This window comes from Phaethon lepturus, unplaced genomic scaffold, assembly GCF_000687285.1.
Source record: "Phaethon lepturus isolate BGI_N335 unplaced genomic scaffold, ASM68728v1 scaffold19164, whole genome shotgun sequence".
Lineage (NCBI taxonomy): Eukaryota > Metazoa > Chordata > Aves > Phaethontiformes > Phaethontidae > Phaethon > Phaethon lepturus.
Genome location: NW_010532859.1, coordinates 23820 through 43086, shown reverse-complemented (window position 1 = coordinate 43086; position 19267 = coordinate 23820). Strand labels below are relative to the sequence as shown.

The window sequence follows — 19267 nt, the reverse complement described above, 5'->3', positions numbered from 1 at the left end:
ATGTCAACGCAGAGGCCTTTCTCTTCATTACATATGTGTAAGGGACTTTGCAGTACAGTTCTGATCATAAAGTTCAACTAATGTATATTTTTCAGCTCAGCTTTGGTTTGGCTCCTTCAATTCAAGTTAAGATTTGAATTAAAAAGAGGTTTTTTAAAGTAATGATTTGGACTGAGCTGCAGTTCAAGAAAAGAACAACAGCTTAAACACTCAGTTTAAATTTTTGGTGCTTGTTTCTAATTTGTGCCTCCAGATAGTACTGAAACACCACTGATTTGAAGTTAAGTACACCTAGCAGTAAAAGAGGAGTTGCTAAGCTCAATTTAGCTAATGCAGAGGAGAGAAGTCAAACAGCAAAGCAATTCACGCTGCAGCAGCGCATGTTTCACGGTGATAACATCAACCCCTGGACCCTCCATCAGAAACAGAGAGCATTTGCCCTGCTCCCCAGCCCTCTCAGGACACACGATTCACAGCTCAGTACTAGGATGCAAGGCCTCTACCCTTATTTCTTAACGGAACATTTTACCACTTCAGAGAGTGTTCTCCATCTGGAGAAAGCTAGAGCTGCTCATTGTCGCGTTGCAGGAAATGTAGAACTTTCCCTCCTTCCCCGCCCTCCCAATTTCACTTGTAAAAAAGGGTTTGGTATAAATTTTCCCAGTTTTCAGCACTCTTTTCTAGCTCCCTGTCACCCAAAGCTTCTACTAATGCAGGTTTTCATGAAAAACAAGTATGCAAACTTTTAACTCATTTTGTGTAAGGAGGAAATCGGTAAGAATTTTGTGTAAGGAGGAATAACAAACAGGAACCTTTGACTGCCTGAATGATAAGTCTCTCTTCACTTGCATGCAACTCTCCATGGAAGCAGAAGAAAGTTAGGGCAGCAAAACAAGCTGTTTTGAGACATGGAGTTTTAATGGTAGTTTAATCTGTTGCACACAGTTTAGCGACGTAATGAGGAGCCTATAAACCACACAAGTGCTACAGACTGACATCCACATTTCAGTCATAGTATATGGTTTTAGACACAGCAACGACCATAGCTGGATAGTACAGTACATTCTGTTCTACCAATGGCAGCTCATCAGCATCATCTACATCTGACTCTCATTCTTTCTGGTATCCAGTATTATGGCTTTTGGAACAGGATAATAACTATTATCCCACCCCCTCCCCAATTTTGTGGTCAGCAGCTCACTACTCCTAGCATATTTAATTGATAAATAATGGGGAGTGGGGCTAGGGAAGAGAAAGTCTAGCAAATGGAATTGAGTTACATAAGTGATTTTTTTTTTACTAAAAGTCTTAATTTATTATCTGTTCACAATGTTCACTAAATGTACAGGCTCAACTCCACGTTCCCTTCCTCTGTGTAAACAAGGTTGTAGGCAGTTCTGTGTCTTTTGAGACTCATACCACTCTTGATTAAAAGGTGAAGTTGCATTTGTCCTCGTTTGTAAGATGCCTGAAGTACATCTTGCAAGCAAACTGCAGAGCAGGCTGCTCTGTGAGAAGGCTCACAGCTGTGCTCTGCCTTAGAGAGAAAATGTGGTCCCGTGGCTGAGACATGGCTTCTATTCCCAGGTCTGCCACTAAGTGATTAAAGATGGAGCTTGAGGTAAAATGTGTTATGACAGCCTAAACCCATGATGACAAAGGCACATTTACAAGAAACAGGGACATGGTTCTGGTTTAAAAAAAAAAAAGATGACAAAACCGGGAAAAAAATAATAATCTGATATGGCCATAGCTGCTATCCCAGATGGTGAATCCAGTTCACAAATGACAGAAAAGTACCTTCGGTCAAAGGGTCTGGTATTGCTCCTGCCCTATTTTCTGATTGCTTTCCTAAAAAATCAGCATTGTATTTGTTAGGTTTGGCCAGAACAAGTCTCCAGATGTCATCCACATCCCTCTCACACACAGAAGCTCAGCAATACATTGAAGTGCCCTATCAACTGACCATTCAAGATGTGACCCTAAAGCTTATACAGGCATTTGAAAGACTCTTCAGCCTACCCTTTAACAAAAGCTATACCAGCTGAAATCCCACAAAATCCAGTGGAAAAGGGCTACAAGGAGGTGCTGTTACTTCTCTTCAGCTTCTGGAAGCATTTATCAAATTAAGAACAGAGCTTCTCCACAAAAACCCTATAGGCTATGTAAATCAGCTCACGCCTTCTCAATGCCAGCCACCCAACAGCAAACAAGTCCAGTATTATCAGGCTGTCACCCTAAATATCCTTCCTTGCCAGGGGAAATCAGCAGCACATGCACTGCAATATCTACGTATCAGCATCCAAGAGTCAACTGCAAGTGAGTGGCAGAGAGAAACAAAGGCTCTGCATCCAATTTTCCATGCAATAAAATATATGTGGAATTCTTATTAAATGTGATCAACAGAGGTGAGCCAACCTCTAATCTAATGACCTTCAAACTTATGGAGGAAGATTCTTGAAGTCTATTGCCAAAGCTGCTTTTCATGGCTTCTCCTTCTAAAAATGGCCCGTACCAAATTGATGGTGCTAAAAACTGTGGGCCTGGGTGATTTCTACATAATTCTCCAAATTCTGCAACTGCAGCTTGGAGAAGATCTAATAAAAAAATAGGCAAGCGAAAAGGATTCATACATCCCCTCTGATAGGTGTTTGGCTGTGCCACTGAGTCCATCTTCACTCGCTATTAGCAAAGCTAAAGGAACTGCACTACCATGTTACAAGGATGATGAAGGGATAGACACATTTAGTAAATAATTAACCAGATCTCAGATACTCTGGCTATGGGGATGTACAAAGCAGCTTGTATTATGAGAGAGGCACTACAGTGCTAAAGGAAGGAGTAAAAATAGTTAAAATAGGCATTACTATTCCCAACAAAAGGAATCACTTTCAGCTACCTTTCAAGCAGTCTCCTCTGGTCAAATGTCTTTATGTTTATGCCCTTTTACTTACATCCTTACTTCATCTAATTAAATACTTAAGGTTTTAAAAGTCTGAATTCTAACTAGCAAAGAGATTATCCTATTTTAAAAGTCTTCATTTTAAACCCCTTCTGAAACTCTGTTTGTCCTGCCCTGCAGAAGGACAACTTGAAGACACTATAGAAGTGGGCCATGAACCTGCAACCCATCCCCTGTAAAAGTTGACAGTTCAGATGATAATAGCTTGCATTTACAGAAGCATCTTTCGCATCAAAGGTGCTTTACAAACTAGAGAGACATATCTCTAGCAAATGCAGTTACCACTTGAGTAAAAGGTGGCAGCCTACAAAATAAAGCACTCCAGTGGGACAAGGAGACATTTTAGCTAAGAACACTCAATGTCGCCCATAAAAATGGCACATTTTTTACCTCAGAGCAGTGAAGACCTCAACATTTACCATATGTTATCCAAATAAAGACAACATTCAGAATATTTTTATTGAAAACAATTGTCTTTAATACAAACGGCCCAATTTACAATATGTTGGGTAGCTGCCGGATGTCGATAGAAAATGAACACATGCTGTAAACACAGTGCTTCGTAATTAGGAAAATGTGCATGTTTCCCAAGTCTGCTTCTCTGTAGGTAGGACTAAAGGGCAACATTATGTCATTTCCCTTTGCGCAGGACTCCCTATTGACTTCCATAAAGAATTTGGCTTAAAAACTGATGACAGGGTACAGCCCAAGTTGAGGGAAGAACAACCAATAAACAAAGGAAGATGGAGTGGTGACGGAAAAGTCCTTCCTAGTCACCAAGACATCTTACCAATATTCCTTTCCAGCAGTAAATGAGGACAGGACAGAGGATCTCCGTTCTCAGCTTTACCAATCCCTTCCATCAAGAGTAATTGTTAAACGTGCACAACCACTGAAAATAGGATTCAGTCTGGAATGACTGAAAGCAAGCCTTAAAACACTGAACACAACATAACATCAAACAGCTATGAAGGTATCATGCCGCCTGTTAAATGGGTCCTCTGAGCTTATCTGTGGGCCAACCCTTTCCTCCTAGATTTATCCTACTTTAAAACATATTCTTTAATAATTGTTTCTATTCAGCATTCTTCTGTTATCAGCAAGCATTGACAAGAGTTTAAAAGCTTTCACCAACCAAACTGCATGTTTTGTGATCTTTGCTCCACTTCTGTGCATTTATGACTTTATCTCCTCAAAGCAAGACATTTTATCCAGAAAAACCGTACAGCCAACAGACTGAGAAGTCACATTCCCTCCAAAGCCAGCAAAATCACAAGCATGCAAGACCTATAATGATATCTAAGTCAGTACATCAGGATCTCATTGTAAATATGATGTGAGCACAATAGGTGAAATCAGGATGGAGCCAGAGAAGCAACACAGAAACAGATGAAGAAAGTTAGACTTTTAAGATGTGAGTCACCAAAAGAGCACCTTCAAGCGCTTCCCTTTTCTCAGTGTCAGAGCTGGTGACACAGTTAAAGTTTTTCATTGTCTTCATGGTTAATTAGGTACTGTATTAGTCCATCTGACAATAATCAGTAAATGAAAAATTAAATTACAGACCCATTGAATATGCCTAAACATTTCTGGTTTGCCTTGAAGACATATTTTCTTCATTCAATTTATGTATATCCTGTACATATATTCAGGACTGACAAAACATGATGAGATTTTCATTACTTAGTAGGGGGTTTTCTCATATTAAATTAATCACCAATGTATTCTTTCTCTTTAGAATATTGAAATGACTCATCCATTCCATGAAAAATTTTGGTGAGAAATAAGACAACAGCCCTGAAGGAACTTAGGCAACCCTCCAGTATAAGAAGATGATTACATGCTAATGAGAGAAAAGACTCACTAGCTGTACGAGAGAAAAGGGGGGGGTTGGGGGGTGGTGTGTTAAACCTTTTGCTTAAACAAATTCATCTTGTGGCATTCCAGTACAGACAACCCCTCCAGCCATCATAACTCACTGGTTTGAAAAGGTCATTAGTACTCTATCCCATTCTGTTAGGAGAATGAAGAGCCAAATTCATGGTCATGACATAAAAATTTGCCTTTGGTATTACTGTGGGATGACCTGAACCCTGAAACCCTACTGAGGAGTTTATTAGGGGCGTTTTTTATGAGGTATCAGCCCAGAACATGCACACATATTCTGTACGTGGTATTCACAACTAGGTCCTGCAGCCACAGTGAGCACACCAATAGCATCAATATAAAACACAGAGCACTTCAGGCTCTTTTTCCCCCCTCTTTCTACATTTCCCTACCCAACTATTTCATTCTCCTTCTCAGAGCAGGCTGAACATGTGGCACCAGACACATGATGCCTGTGCTCAAAAAGCAAGCTACAGTGGGAAGCGCTTTGTTATCCGTGTCGCTGACCTCCAGAGGAATACCCCACTGCACAAGCTGAACCATAAAAGGAATCCATGTGTAGTCAGTGTTTAGAAAAGCCATCTCCTTGTCTTTCCCAGCTATGGTGCTGCCTTATTAAGACACTCAAGTACTAGCTATGGGAGAATCTCAGGAATGTTCTGAGCAACAGCGCCCAGAAAAAGCTCGTCATTTTGTATGGGCTGAAGATGAACTTGAAAAAGCTGTGAGGACTCCTCAGCTTACCAGTTGCAGCCTAATAAAAGAAACCTATTCTAAAGAAACTACAGTCATGCTATTCCTGTGGAAATATACACGATTTTTTTTTTCTTTCCTCTCAATCCAGTCATAAAAGTTTTCTGCCTGAGGAAAAGATAGAAAACCAGACTGTATGTTAAGAACTTCATGCCAAGGGGTGGCATGATGTACCATACAAATGCAATGGTATAGTCATCTCATGAGGGCGCAACAGGACAAAAATCATCTTTGGACAGTGGACATATGGACAATGAGAAGGGCTTTCATCTCCAGTGTGCTCTGGTCCCCTCACAAGACGATAAGCACTAAATGGGAGGAGTGGAGACATATGGTCATTGACTTTCTAACTGTAAGCATTTTTGTGAAAATCTGATAGCTAGTTTTTGCTGAAAAGTTTTGAATTCACATGAAGGTCACAAATTTATGAGGTTTCTTATTTTTCACCAAAAGATCCATTTCACTAAAAGTCATTTATACCACCTCCTTCCTTTTCTCTCTTCAAAAATACAGATGGAAAAAGTTTTGTTCTTTATATTAAGGAGGCATTCTGCTCTGGGGCCAACTTCACCCCTGTATATTTCTCATGTCTGTATTATAAGAAGGTCTTGCAGAAATATCCAGGATTGACACACAGAGTATCTGATTTTCTCCTTATCACTAGAGGGCTAGCAATTTTATAAATGAAACCAGCTTGCTCCTGTAAGCACTGTCTGCTTGCTGAAGTCAGAAATTTGCTCAACAAAGACAAACACGTCCCCAACCCAAAAAGACAGATTTCTGAGAATTAAGCTATTACACATAGGAACCCCTCTTGTGGTAAGAAGCTGCATGGCTTGTGAAGCAGTAACCATACATGTTCTCAGTTAGTGCTTTTCTCACTTTAAAAGTGATGCGCTTCAATTTTTCTTTCTAGTCTCTCTCTCTATTCATATTTGCAGGATAGTCCTTTGAAAAAGCTAAATGTAATAGTCCAAGCTATTGCAGGAATCCAGCTGCCAGGACCAGGAAGAGCTGTAGCCATTTGCTGACTCCACAGTGGCTTGCAGTGAGTCCCTAAGCTCTCTGTTTCTTGACATGTGGTCAGTAGCAACCGATGGATGTGTGCAACATCTGATTCACCCATCTACTACCAGCCTTCCCCTGGTCAGTACCTGACCTCACATAACATGTAACATGAAGGGATTGGAGGTAGGTCAGTGTCGGAGCTTTCCTGTCTGTCATCACCTGTGCCACCCAACTCTCCACGGAGCCACGTTAAGCAGCAGAAACAAGCAGCTGTAAGAAGAGGTAGGATTTGCATGGAAAATGAAGATCAACAGAGATTCCTCATGGGGGAGCGCAGCAGCGCAGCACCAACGTGCCTCGACACAGTCACAAAATCCTTGTCTGTACAGAGAAGTTGCAGAAGTTTACCTCAAACCTGGTTTGAAACCAAGTGTTTCAAATCTACCCAAACTTCCCAGTCCAAATGTAAACAGGCTTACCCTCCCACGCTGTTTAACAATAAGATACCTCCCTTGCAAGAGGCTCAACTGACAAGCAGTAAACCGAGTCATGATAATTTGGTTACTTTCCACCGTGTGCACTTAATGAACTTAAACATTTACCATGACATACATCAGTTTTAAATCATACAAAGAGGGCTCACAAGAAGGGAACACTTGTTCAAGTGAATCAGTTTAACACCAGTAGACAAGATGTCATCTCATGCTGGTGGAAAAGGGAAGTACTAGTGTGGAAAAGTAATTTACCAAAATCATTGAGGAAGCCCTGCTTTTGAGTACTAATTTCAGCACCTCAGCACAGGAACATCATTGTCTGCCTAGACAATAACTTTTTGCTAAAGCAGTCCTTGTTGCTGGTTTAAATAATGTCCACATTTAAAATGGGTCACAAGCTACCTTAAAGGGAACTGAGGCATGTTTTCAGCAAATGTCAGAGAAAAAGAACCCAAATTTGGATAAGGAAAGAATTAAAAAAAAACCACAAAAGGACAGTCACAACTAGCTGTTGAGTTACAGCCTTCCCTTGATTTTCTATGCCAGCATAACAAACTTGCTGGTCTTTTTTCAACATACAATCCAGCAAAGACTCTTAATACACAATCTTATTTAGTCCAACTAACAGGTTTAGACATCAAGGGGAGAAAAACATCTATTTACATTTTCTTAATGTCAACCAAAATGAGGCTAACCTTTAACTGTCAAATACAGTACCCACTAGTTTATACTTTCCAATAAACAAAAAGAAAAGCATCCTGCTTACTTTTCCATTTAGAATCATAGAATAGTTTGGGTTGGAAGGGACCTTTAAAGGTCATCTGGTCCACCCCCCCGGCAATGAGCAGGGACATCTACTAGATCAGGCTGCTCAGAGCCCCGTCCAGCCTGACCTGGAATGTTTCCAGGGATGGGGCATCTACCACCTTTATGGGCAACCAGTGCCAGGGTTTCACCACCTTCATTGTGAAAAATTCTTCCTTAGATCTAGTCTAAATCTACCCTCTTTTAGCTTAAAACCATTGCCCCTTGTCCTACCACAGCAGGCCCTGCTAAAATGTCTGTCCCCATCTTTCTTATAGGCCCCCTTTAAGTACTGGAAGGCTGCAATAAGGTCTCCCAGGAGCCTTCTGTTCTCCAGGCTGAACAACCCCAACTCTCTCAGCCTTTCCTCACAGAGAGGTGTTCCATCCCTCTGATCATTTTTGTGGCCTTCCTCTGGACCTGCTCCAAGTCTTTCCTGTACTGAGCGCTCCAGAGCTGGGCACAGTACCCCAGGTGGGGGGTATGAGCAGAGCAGAGGGGCAGACTCACCTCCATCGACGTGCTGGCCATGCTTCTTTTGTTATAGACCAGGATACCATTGGCCTTCTGGCCTGCAAGTGCACATTGCTGGCTCATGTTCAGCTTTTCATCCACCAGTACCCACAAGTCCTTCTTGGCAGGGCTGCTCTCAATCCATTCATCCCCCCGCCTGTACTGATACCAGGGATTGCCCCAACACAGGTGTAGGACCCTGCACTTGGCCTTGTTGAACCTCATGAGTTTCACACAGGCCCATTTCTCAAGCTTGTCCAGGTCCCACCACACCCGCAGCTACCCAGGAAGAAAAAGGCTCAGCTGCAAGGCTGACACAACTGCTGCTCCTTCTAATCTGTAGTTGTATCACTTCAGTTAACCCAACCCTGTGGTCAGGCTGCATGCCAGCATTCTCAGGGACTTGGCTGTCACCAGACTTCTAAGGAGCAATTGCCCACTGACCTTATTTCTGGGCAGGAATATTTCTTGAGCTGGGAGATGATGAATTATGTTGCCCAAGAAGCACAGCCACCTGATACCTCCCTTCATTCTAAGACTGACCTTGATCACCAAGGACAATCTGCTGGCAAGAGGGATTTTCTTTGTTTAGCACGAGCTCATAAGTAGGTTATGATGAGAGAAATAAAGCTGCTTATAAACATTTATCTTCAGTAATTAAAGCTTTGTTTAAAGGCACAAAGCCAAAAATGCAGGAACTAATTGACTAAAGAAGATGCTTCTGCAAGTTGAAATCAGTTTGGAGTTTCATTTGCAAATCACATTTTTCCTCTATAGTTCTTTGAACTGAGCTGTGAAAGGGTAACTTTGCCCAGGCTGCCAGCAATTTGATAGTGTTTACATACTATACTTATTCACATGTATAACTTGTTAGCATTTGACTTCACTTAATCTATTATCTCTGCAAACAAATTTGCCTTAGCTTTTTAAAGGAAAATCTACTCTTCTGATTATCTGGTTTAATTTCAGATATTAGACCATACAGATGTTAATAAAATGCAAACTAACACTGAGAAGCAGATGCTCCTAGAAACCCACTGGCTAACCTAATTTTCGTGTCACTCCTTAAAGAGTCTCACAAGCAATAACCGCAGTTTCTATCATGCCGAATAACTTTCACCTTTCTGAGCCTAGAATGACCTGAAGAACAGTGACACAATTAAACAACAAGTTCAGCAATGCTCTTATTCAATAAAAAGAAGGCATTGCAATTTAACAGCTAAGAGACCATACCCATCCAAGTCTGGAAATATGAAGTTTTAGAGGCTGCTTTTAGTTACTCTCTTCTGTTTAGAGCAAAAGAGCAAATTAAACACCCTCAATGTTCTCCTTCCACAGCAGCCTCTGCTCAACACCTCCTCCAGACACAGTGTTTTGTCACCACAGGCACAGGGTAGTTCACACCTTGGCAGCTGGGCTCCGGACCCCCAGTCCAAGTCCAGCCCTACAACCCATAAGTAGCTGCTTAGCCTCTGGGTCCAGGGTGCGGGTGCTGCAGCAAGAAGCAGCGTGGGGCAGCCCTGTTCGCTTCGCTCCCACCTTCTCTCTTAGGCAACAGCAAGGAGGGCTGCACTAGCGATCAACCTGCGTGGCAGGGGCTGTGAGAAGTAACCAGCTGTCTGAGCAGCACTTGATCCTCCACCCAAAAAAGCATCAAGACCCCATATGGCCCATCTTAGTGGGCAGCCTGGACCACCAAGACATATGCCATCAGCCACTTGCAACAAGAACATGCAGGCTATAGAATATACTATCGCAGATGAATATATCAATGCACAATGTATTTGCCTGAAAATATTTTTTCAACATTTTTTAAGATATGGGGATATTGAACCATCAGCTGCTTTTGTTATGGGAACAACACAGCATTCCTTTTGCTTTTCTTTGAACTAAATGAAATTTGTTATAGAGCATTACTAATAACACCTTTTTTCAATCAAGAGAGGAAGGGTTGATGTAGAATTTTCAGCCAACTCACTTGTACGCATATACATTTGTGTGATGAGGTATGCACAATCCTACAGCCTGAGAAGGCTTTGTACAATGAAGTAAATTGAGTCTGCCTCTTGTGCTCATTGTGGATATCAGGGATGTGGAAGTGACTAACCAGCTGCGAACTCAATAATATACTTACTGTCTAGAGAGAAATACAGATCAACTGGTTTTATTTATGAAGAGAGACTGGGTTAGGAATCTAATAAGACGTAGCAATGGTTCATGCAGGTTTTTCTGAGAGCTGACACTGGCTGTCCAGATCGATGAAGATGGGGGACTGCCCTGCCTAAGAAAGAGTCTGACAAAAGTAGACCCCTGGACCAAGAGCTGAACCTCCTTTATTCTGGTTTGGTTTAGGACAGTATCTTTGGTCTCTGTCATTCTGAGTTAACTGAAGTCAACCTATGTGAAGGTCTGATGTACTCCTTGCCAAGGGACAGAAAATCCTGCTGGGTAAACTGAAGCGCCAGGCCGGCCTCCGAGGGACATGTATACTTATAGGCACAGGCACCACACTGCTCTACTGTGTGGTACAGGAAGCTTGAAGGCTTTGTGCCTTCACAAACCTTAGGCCAACGTTCAGCTAATGCAGCTTTTTGCATTTCAATTTTCTGAAGTCTTTTGTATGAGAAAATTCTGATGGCAGATATGATTTACACCGTTTAGAGGTACAATAACAGATGAACAGATCTGCAAGAGCCTTGCAAGGTTACCCTAGCTTAATTGACTGCATACTGCCAATTTGCACAGAAGATATTAAAGCGATGTTATTTTTCAACATAAATGTGACAGGACAGCCATTGACACTTATTGGTACTATACATTCCTTCAGTCTCATGATTTTCTTTGCACTATGCCTATGCTTCAGTCTAATTCTGAAAATCATGATAAAATACCATGTTTTATTACTCCTCACATGGTGACCTTTTAAATATGCATGCTAAAATCGTCAATAACAAACACTAAAAGCTGTGCCTCAATGCTCATTTTTATGAGGCATTTCAATAAGATACACTTCATCAAGGACTTTGGCCTAGTTAAAGCTAATAAAAGTACAGGAGAAAACAGAAGGGCAGAATTCCCTTTGGTGGTAGGTGAGTTACCTCGTTATAGGCTTGGAGGGGTGCTTTTCCCCCAAGAATTTCCCAAATTCTTTGGTGCTTCTAAAGCAAACCTGCCACTCTTGAAAGAGGTGAAAGACGGGGCATTTTGCCAGCTTTCTGCATGCTGGATTTGGGCTGTCCTCCTCAAAACTTGGCTGGTATAGTAGATGTAGTATAGAGATTACAGAATGATCTTAACATACACATGGGATTAATATCTGAAATACTAAGGAGATCATTTCGTTGTCTGTTTAGGAATGGCAGTGGGGTTAGCTCAGTAAAGTTTATATCCTCTATGTCTAACTATTTGGAAGAACAAAGCTTCTTTTATAAACAACACCTCTGTAAGGACTTTAAAGAAAATATAACCTGCAAAACATACAATGGCTGTAAAATTAAGTGGCAGGGTTCTACTCAGCTTTGCATATGTTTGGCTATTTCCTCCAGGGCATCTGAAATGCTGCAATAGCAAAAATTTGTATAATATGCACCCTCACTTGAGAGTGGCAGCAGTAAGATGTGCTTTAATGGATCATGATTTTCGCCTGGGTTAAGAATGAGCTCCAAGAACTGCAGGAACTGCAATTAATGCAATGTGAAGGGCCAAACGCACCTCCACAGTCCAAATATGTCCTGTCAGTCCTGGAATTCAAGGTAGCTGTGAAGACAGGTTAACAGCTGGAGCATTTTGCCTCAATTTGTTCTCAACCCTCAAGCACTTCTAATCTTATTTGTTCATTGTCTAAATATTTAATATTTAACTCCTGGGCAGGAGATGTCATGTCTCAGCTCTACCAGCAGGTATTTTATAGAAAGACAAGCAGAAACCTTCAAAGTATTTGGAACTTCAGGATATATGAACTTCATGGAGAGAGAAAACTACTGTAGCTCTTGTTTTAGTAGCTTGGACCAGACAAGGGCACAGCCCTCAAGAGGACAGAGGCTGACCATTTTTTGAAGTACTGTTCTGAAATAAATCATGAACACTGGGAAATTACATGTTAGGCATATGCAGCCAGCTTCTCTTAGGTTTAAATATGCATGTCTTGAAAACTTGTATTAAGATCATATTCATCATTCCATTACACAAGCCTGAATCAAAGCATGGTCTCTGAAAACTCTTAATGAAAACATAACCAGACATTTGGGAACAAGACATGGGCAAGTCCTAGTGTTTCAAAAATTAGGGGGTAATTAAAAAGGAACCATCTATATTCATTCCTAAACTCTCAATGCTGTTTAACACTTGTAACTAACATACACTCTATACCAGAGATAATTCCATTTCAGGAATGAGAAGCAGTTTCAAAAGCTATTTGTGGTCATTCAGTGTTGATCTAACATGAACACTCACTTATGCTCACTGTCCGGACAGGAGAATGGAAATTGTCCACTTTCTGTGGCTGACAAAAATGATCTGTCCTTCCTCCCCAGAAGCGTTAAGATGCTATGGCAATAAATGTGTCCTGTCTTAACCACTCGGAAGATAAGCAACATGCTTCTCATTAAGTCCTGCAAAGATGTACCTTGTCTCATCCTGCTGGTTTTTTCCTTCTTGGTGAATCAGCCCTTTGTATGTTTACCCGAGCTATGCCAGCCTCAACACGAGCACTAGAACAACACTAGAACTTTTACACTAGTAAAAGGCATATTAAATGCCTTGTTGGTTCTGTACTTACCTTCACAGGTATGGACTGAAATTCACTTGACTTCTTTTTCAGTTGTACCAAGATAAGTTTTTGGATTAACCATGTGTCCTCTTTTAATTGAAGTTGAATTGAGCAAGTTACCACCCCAGGATACTTTCGGCCTGCTGCAGGCTGCTACCATCCCCAACCTGCAAGCTGGGTCATTTCTATGAGCATTCCCCAACTTACATCCATGAACATGAACCACACTGCTTTATAAAACTGTTTAAATGAGAGGTTGGAGAGAGTTCATGATTGAACTGTTGGATGCTTTTTTTTTTAAAAAAAAAAAATTACCTACTGCCTTTAGTAATTAATCTTATCAGGAACCATAAAGGTTAATGGCAGTGTTTTTCTGTACACTCTACCCACTTACCCTTTTAGGGTACGTTTAGTAATATCTTACTGGTCTGTAAGGAGGTGAGCCCTTTAGTCAGGACAGGTGTGGCCCCTGTCAGGAGATCCTACACAGCCTATAAAGTAATATGGTAGTTTTAGAGAGTCTTTTTAGTGTCTCAATGCTAGAGAGCCACTTCTCTGCTATATTTTTACAACAGGATGACCATACCTCTCCTTCCCTGTGAAATAACCTGCAATCCCTTAGAGAAGAGCATTACACAGGGCAAAGCTGTGGTTCAGATTCAAAGTTAAGCTTCAGCTAGATGGAGACCAGTTTGACGATGACCCTAAGACCTTCCTGAAGTCTGCAATAGTGATGGTACAGCAATGAAGTAAATAGGATCAGCTTCCTAGTATAATTTTTAAAACAGCCCCAACACCAGGGAGAGGTGAAAATACATTGCTGGGGCAATGGCAAGCCAGCCAGTAGTAAAATAGTGGCTTAAGTGTTAAATAGATTAACCTGAGAGCTATTCTTTAGAAAGTTCAAGGGGCCAATTTTTGCTCTCAATTATGCTGAAGTCGAGGAACTATGTCTATTGTCACTTCAAGAAGTATTTCACCTCAATTTTTCACTGCAGCTGCATGCAGCTGTGACAGACCAAAGTGCATCAGCAAGATATTCACAAAGCACCACCTCTCCGGACACACACACACATACACACAGCCTACCCAGCCCCAGGCTAAATTCTTCCAGTGTCAGTTACAACATCAAAATGACAAAACCTGATGGTTTTGTTCAAGAGAACATCTTTTACTGCCCAGGAAGAGGCACAAAGCCACAGGTGGCATTTCTTTTTTTCCTTGTTGAAAGAAGTCAATCCCCTGTGCTTCAATTATACATGGGATTTTTCCCGTCAGTTAAGTGCAACCCATTTCTGTGACAGCCCCGGTACTTCAGCACGGTATGTACCCTGTGGCTGGGAAGGAAAAGAGTTCATCCAGCTCCTTCAAAGCTGGATGAGACTGTCTCATAAATCATCTGGCTGGAATAACTCAGGTAGGGCTTACTCCAAAGCCCATTGAAATCAGCAGAAATCTTCCCATTGACTTCAGCCAGCTCTAGATCAGGACCTCAGGGCTTTACACAACCACCGTCCCAGGCGCAGGACTCCCGCTGCCTCCGAGGAGCAGGATAAAGCCTTGGTTTTGCTGCAGAGCATTTAGAGATGTGGCACATCCCATCACCCAAATGACTGGTAGGGTCCTATTTTCCCTGACTTGCACATGATCAGTACAAATCACATGCAAAAAGTTAGCAGACGGGCCCAGTTAATGTTGCCATACTTTGTCCCAGGTTTCCCAGCCTATGCCTGAAAAGCCTTGTTCCCCCATGTACCATGAGGTACAAGAGCTGTTGGGCCCCCACCAGCCTGAGAATGTGCAATAAAACTGACAACCTGGGAGAAAGCTGGACAAAGCCCCATACGCCTGCTGTTGGCCACATGTCCCCTAGACAGGTCTATGCTGCTACTCCAAACATGATTATAGGCCTTCGGAGATACCAGACAAATACGAATAGTCAAAAAATTCTGGCTGGACAACATTTCTGGGTGGGTACAGCAAGCCCATATGGGGAATCTAGGACACATGGGATACCTTGAAATGATAAGAGCTTAAAATGCCAAAAAAACCCACTAGTTTTCCGAGTTGGTGGCAATCTATATTTGAGTTGCCACAGCATGAACTACTAGCCAAAGCACATGTCAGGGGTGAACCACACTGTTGGGTCTTTAAGACAAAACCAACACCTCCTCAGGATCGATCCTAAGCATATCAACCCAGAATGCCAGGGCTACACAGAACAACAAAGCATCATTTCCAACAGCTTTCTAATGAGGTGAAGAAAAAAAAAAAATTTAAAAAACCCACAAAGCCTAACATCAGCCCTCAAGGATTGAATTTGCACTAAATATCTCCAAAAATTAGGCATAAGTGGCTGGACATCAGTGGCTCCAGCATGATAGACACTTGGGAAACACATATATCCTGACCAGTCCTCACATGGCCTCTGGCCCCTGGAGAAGACACAATAAGGTCAAGTCACTCCCTCTTGGGCATGTGATACATGAGTCCATGCTGCTACAAGGCATCTTCACCGCTCCATCTCTCTTGGGCACAGGCATCAGGCTGGGAAGACAGGCTTTTCAAGTGCCTTTTTCCCAGGAAATGGCAAAATGCGTCACTGCAGTTGGCTGCGTTACAAATACTGTTTTTTGATATGGCTGCTTGCACTTCTGGGTCTACTGTTAGACTCAGAGAAGCCTAAACAGTGTCTGGGAGACCTGGTGAACATGTTACAGCCTACACATAATCATCCCTCTGTCCATCTCCCAGCAGAAGTGCTTGCAAGCAGCAGCAGTTTCCCCATGGCAGGGGTATAGCCCACTGATGGGAGGGTGCAGGGAAATGTCCTGTGCCTAAGCAGCAGGTACCAGTGCTCAGAGCTGACGGAGCAGTTTCAGCCTCCATACCACTCTTTAGGACTGCATGATTCACTTGGTAAAACACCTGCAAGTGTTCAGACAGAGGGAGGTCTGGCAAGCGGATTGCTGTGGCTTAAGAGATGTACACAAACATGTTGTAGTCGTTCTTCGAAAGGTGAAGACGATTCCCCAAATCCCTAAAAATATGAATTCATCAAAAAGAATCCAGCATGACATATTCATTTGTTAATAACTGCCCAAATGCTTCTGCCCTCAGCTCGACGTGAGCAGCGCAGTGTAGTGGGGGAGGATGCTCAGCTCCTCCCTGGTGTTGCCCCTCTTGGGGCAGGTTTTGGGAGGTCCCACCTCCCAGAGTCACATCTGAACTTGAGAATCAGGCTCTGTTATTGTTAAGGCAAACCAAAAATAAAAAGGCCAGACTAAATTATTTTTAAGATCTCAAGATTTTTAAAGCAGTCTTGTGACTTTTAAGGGGTCTGACTCATGATACTTGAATGCTTGAAGTTGGCAGCAGCGGAGGGAGTACAGCAAGATTTAGCATACATTTATTGCTAACAGCCTTCAAATGTGTGGGAAAGGGCACGAAGCACTTCTTCAGCAATTCGGCAGAAAACAGGGACATGGGGCCAAGCCCTTCTCCTCCAGCCAGGCTACCACCAAGCTTGCCTCCTCCACAAAGTTTACCACACAAAATCCCCACAAAGCCACCCCAGACGTGGCAAAAACACTTCCCAAAAGCAGGCGTGGGTGGGTGAGTGGGGAGGCGGCCGTTCCCCGTGTCAGCGGCCATCACTCTCTGGCCCAACCCCTTGGCTTCCCCATGACGCAGGGACCGGGGCAGGAGCAGGTATCGCCATCGGTCTGCAGGCCTCCCCAGAGGCGGCTCCTTCGAGGGACACCAGTCAGCAGCTGGCTGCAGCTTTTGCCTCCGCAGGGCTCTGCTTTCCCCCTGCATTACCAGAGACCGAAGTCAGGCCAATGCATAAAAGCACAGGCCACACAGGGACTTCGGGATACACCCGAAGTCCTGGATTTCAGCTTCCATGGCGATGAGGGCAGAGCGCCTCATCCCCAGCCCCTCGCGGCTGTCACTGCGTCTACAAGCCGGCCACGCCATATCAGCAATGCGAGACCACCCCACCGCTTCTGCACGCTCCCGGAAGGCCTTGGATGCCTTCACAGGGAAGTCCAAGTGACGTTTTTCCACAGCAGAAAACACCTCCAGGCCTACACCCCTCAGCATCCTCCACAGGCTGCCCAGGGCCTCTGTTATCAACAAACGCTAAAGCCTCGGCCTTCCCGTAACAAGGTTTTCTTACAGCAGAAGTACGCTAGACGTATATAAATACCATGTGCTATACCGTGCACTGGCCCGGGCTCTGCAGTCCCTCCCACACTGCCCAACAAAAATATATCACCTCAGGCCTAGAGGGAAACCTGCTGGGACAAGAAAGTAGCTTAGTGCCGTGGCACATTTGCTCCTCTGCCTTTTGGGGTAGGTCGCTGACCAGGCGATGGCTGCATTTCGCAAAGGGAGGCTGCCGCCTCGTTTCCCTTTGGCCACCAGGCTTTGTGTGAGCTCCTTGATCTGCGGGCGACGCTGCTGCTGCTCGCCAGAGCTCACCGGTTCAGCCCACAGCCTCGCATACGCAGTTCCACATAGCAACGCTTCTTTTGGAAAGAAAAGCGGCCATTGCTTCCCATCCACCTGGGGTCCCCCCGCCCCAGATATCATCAACGTCCATCAGAGAGCTCTGCCACGTAAAAAGCTCAAGGCAGGTATACAAAACACACTTGGTATTGCATTCTGTTGACTTCCATTTAAAATTGCTTTGACAATGGATTTTCTCCTACAGCATTCAGAACCCGAAACTCCAAGGTTTTGCCAGTGCATGGGCAAGACCAGAAACAAAAATGAAGTCCATATTCACAATATTCAAAACGAAATACAAAAATGAGAACAAAATGGGCTTAAACCCAGGTCCCATTTTTTAAAAGTCATTCCAACATTAATAAACTAAATCAGATCTTTGTATCAAAGATGACATTACAAAAATAAATGGAGCCTGACTTTCTCCCTGCTTACTCCAGTGTAAATCATGAGAAATTCCGTTAAAGCATATGGAACTGTACAGGTGTAAAAAGGGGTTAGTTAATGAAATGTCATTCCTAGTATTGCCACGCTGCCTCTTTCATAAATTGACATCATCGTACCCACATCAAGTTCTGTTCTCGTTTGCACCAAAGTATATCTGTAATCTCTAATAACTGATAGCAAATACTGCCCTTGTAGCCCATATAAAGTGGTTGTAAATGAATAAAAAGCGACAGACACTACAAATACAATAGCGATTGCACAGTAATGACAGACAATTCACAGATACGCTATGCTACATATACCAAGGGTATTTCAGCTTTCAATTGCTATCTTATCATTTTAGCTCTGTATCTGAAAAGACAACAAAATCTCTTCTGTACAGCAGTCACTCACATGGCATCTGAGCATGAGTTTTCTTACCAATAATTTCACATGGCCATAGTCTGCCTTCACTGCTTACATTCATCCATACAACAAAATAACGAGAAGCCAGGGCATTTACAACAGCCTAAAGGAATTAGGCACTAGACACCCCTGACTTCCAGCCTCTCCCACAGTAACTATTAGCTATAAAGCTATTTTACAACACGTATCATTAGCAAGGACTCTTTGGTTAGCTATAGCATACTTTGGAATTTAAGGCAGAAATCCTTAAAGCCACTGCTAATCAAAGGCAAGCCACTGGTACCAATTCCATACGTAATACCTCACCTCTCTGCTTCAAGGCGCATTTCCTCACGCTTTTGCCTCCTGAGCTCTCTGCGGCGTTCAAAGTCATCCATGGTGGGTGTTCAAGTGTTCAGAGCTCTGGAAAGATCCAAATCTAAAAAGGGAGATGACCACTTAGATAAAAGAGAAAACACAATGGGTGCGTCTAACCAACTGAGTCCATTTAGTTTTGTTTTGCTTTCTTAACTTCGCTGTAACTATTTTCTTTTTCCATCAAAAAATTTAACTTCCTCAGTATTGTTGAGATAAACAAGATTAATGAAATGCCTTGTAGGATAAACATAGACCATGCCTGCTTTTAGTTTCCTAGTTAAAATTAAATCAACATGCTTTAAGTAAGGACTGTATACATCTGCTGGCCGCAGACTAGCTATTTATAACGTCACA

At 42.8% G+C, this 19267-nt stretch overlaps 1 protein-coding gene across 1 annotated transcript in view; it reads right to left on the bottom strand.

Annotated features, from left to right (window-relative positions):
• Positions 1-19267, bottom strand: part of CALD1 (caldesmon 1) — a gene marked incomplete at its 3' end in the record, with an annotated part of 117968 nt that overhangs the window by 75272 nt on the left and 23429 nt on the right. Inside the window, exon 2 of the mRNA XM_010285001.1 lies at positions 18863-18974. Within this exon, the coding sequence (XP_010283303.1) occupies positions 18863-18933 (71 nt within the window). The remainder of the gene's footprint in view (positions 1-18862; positions 18975-19267) is intronic.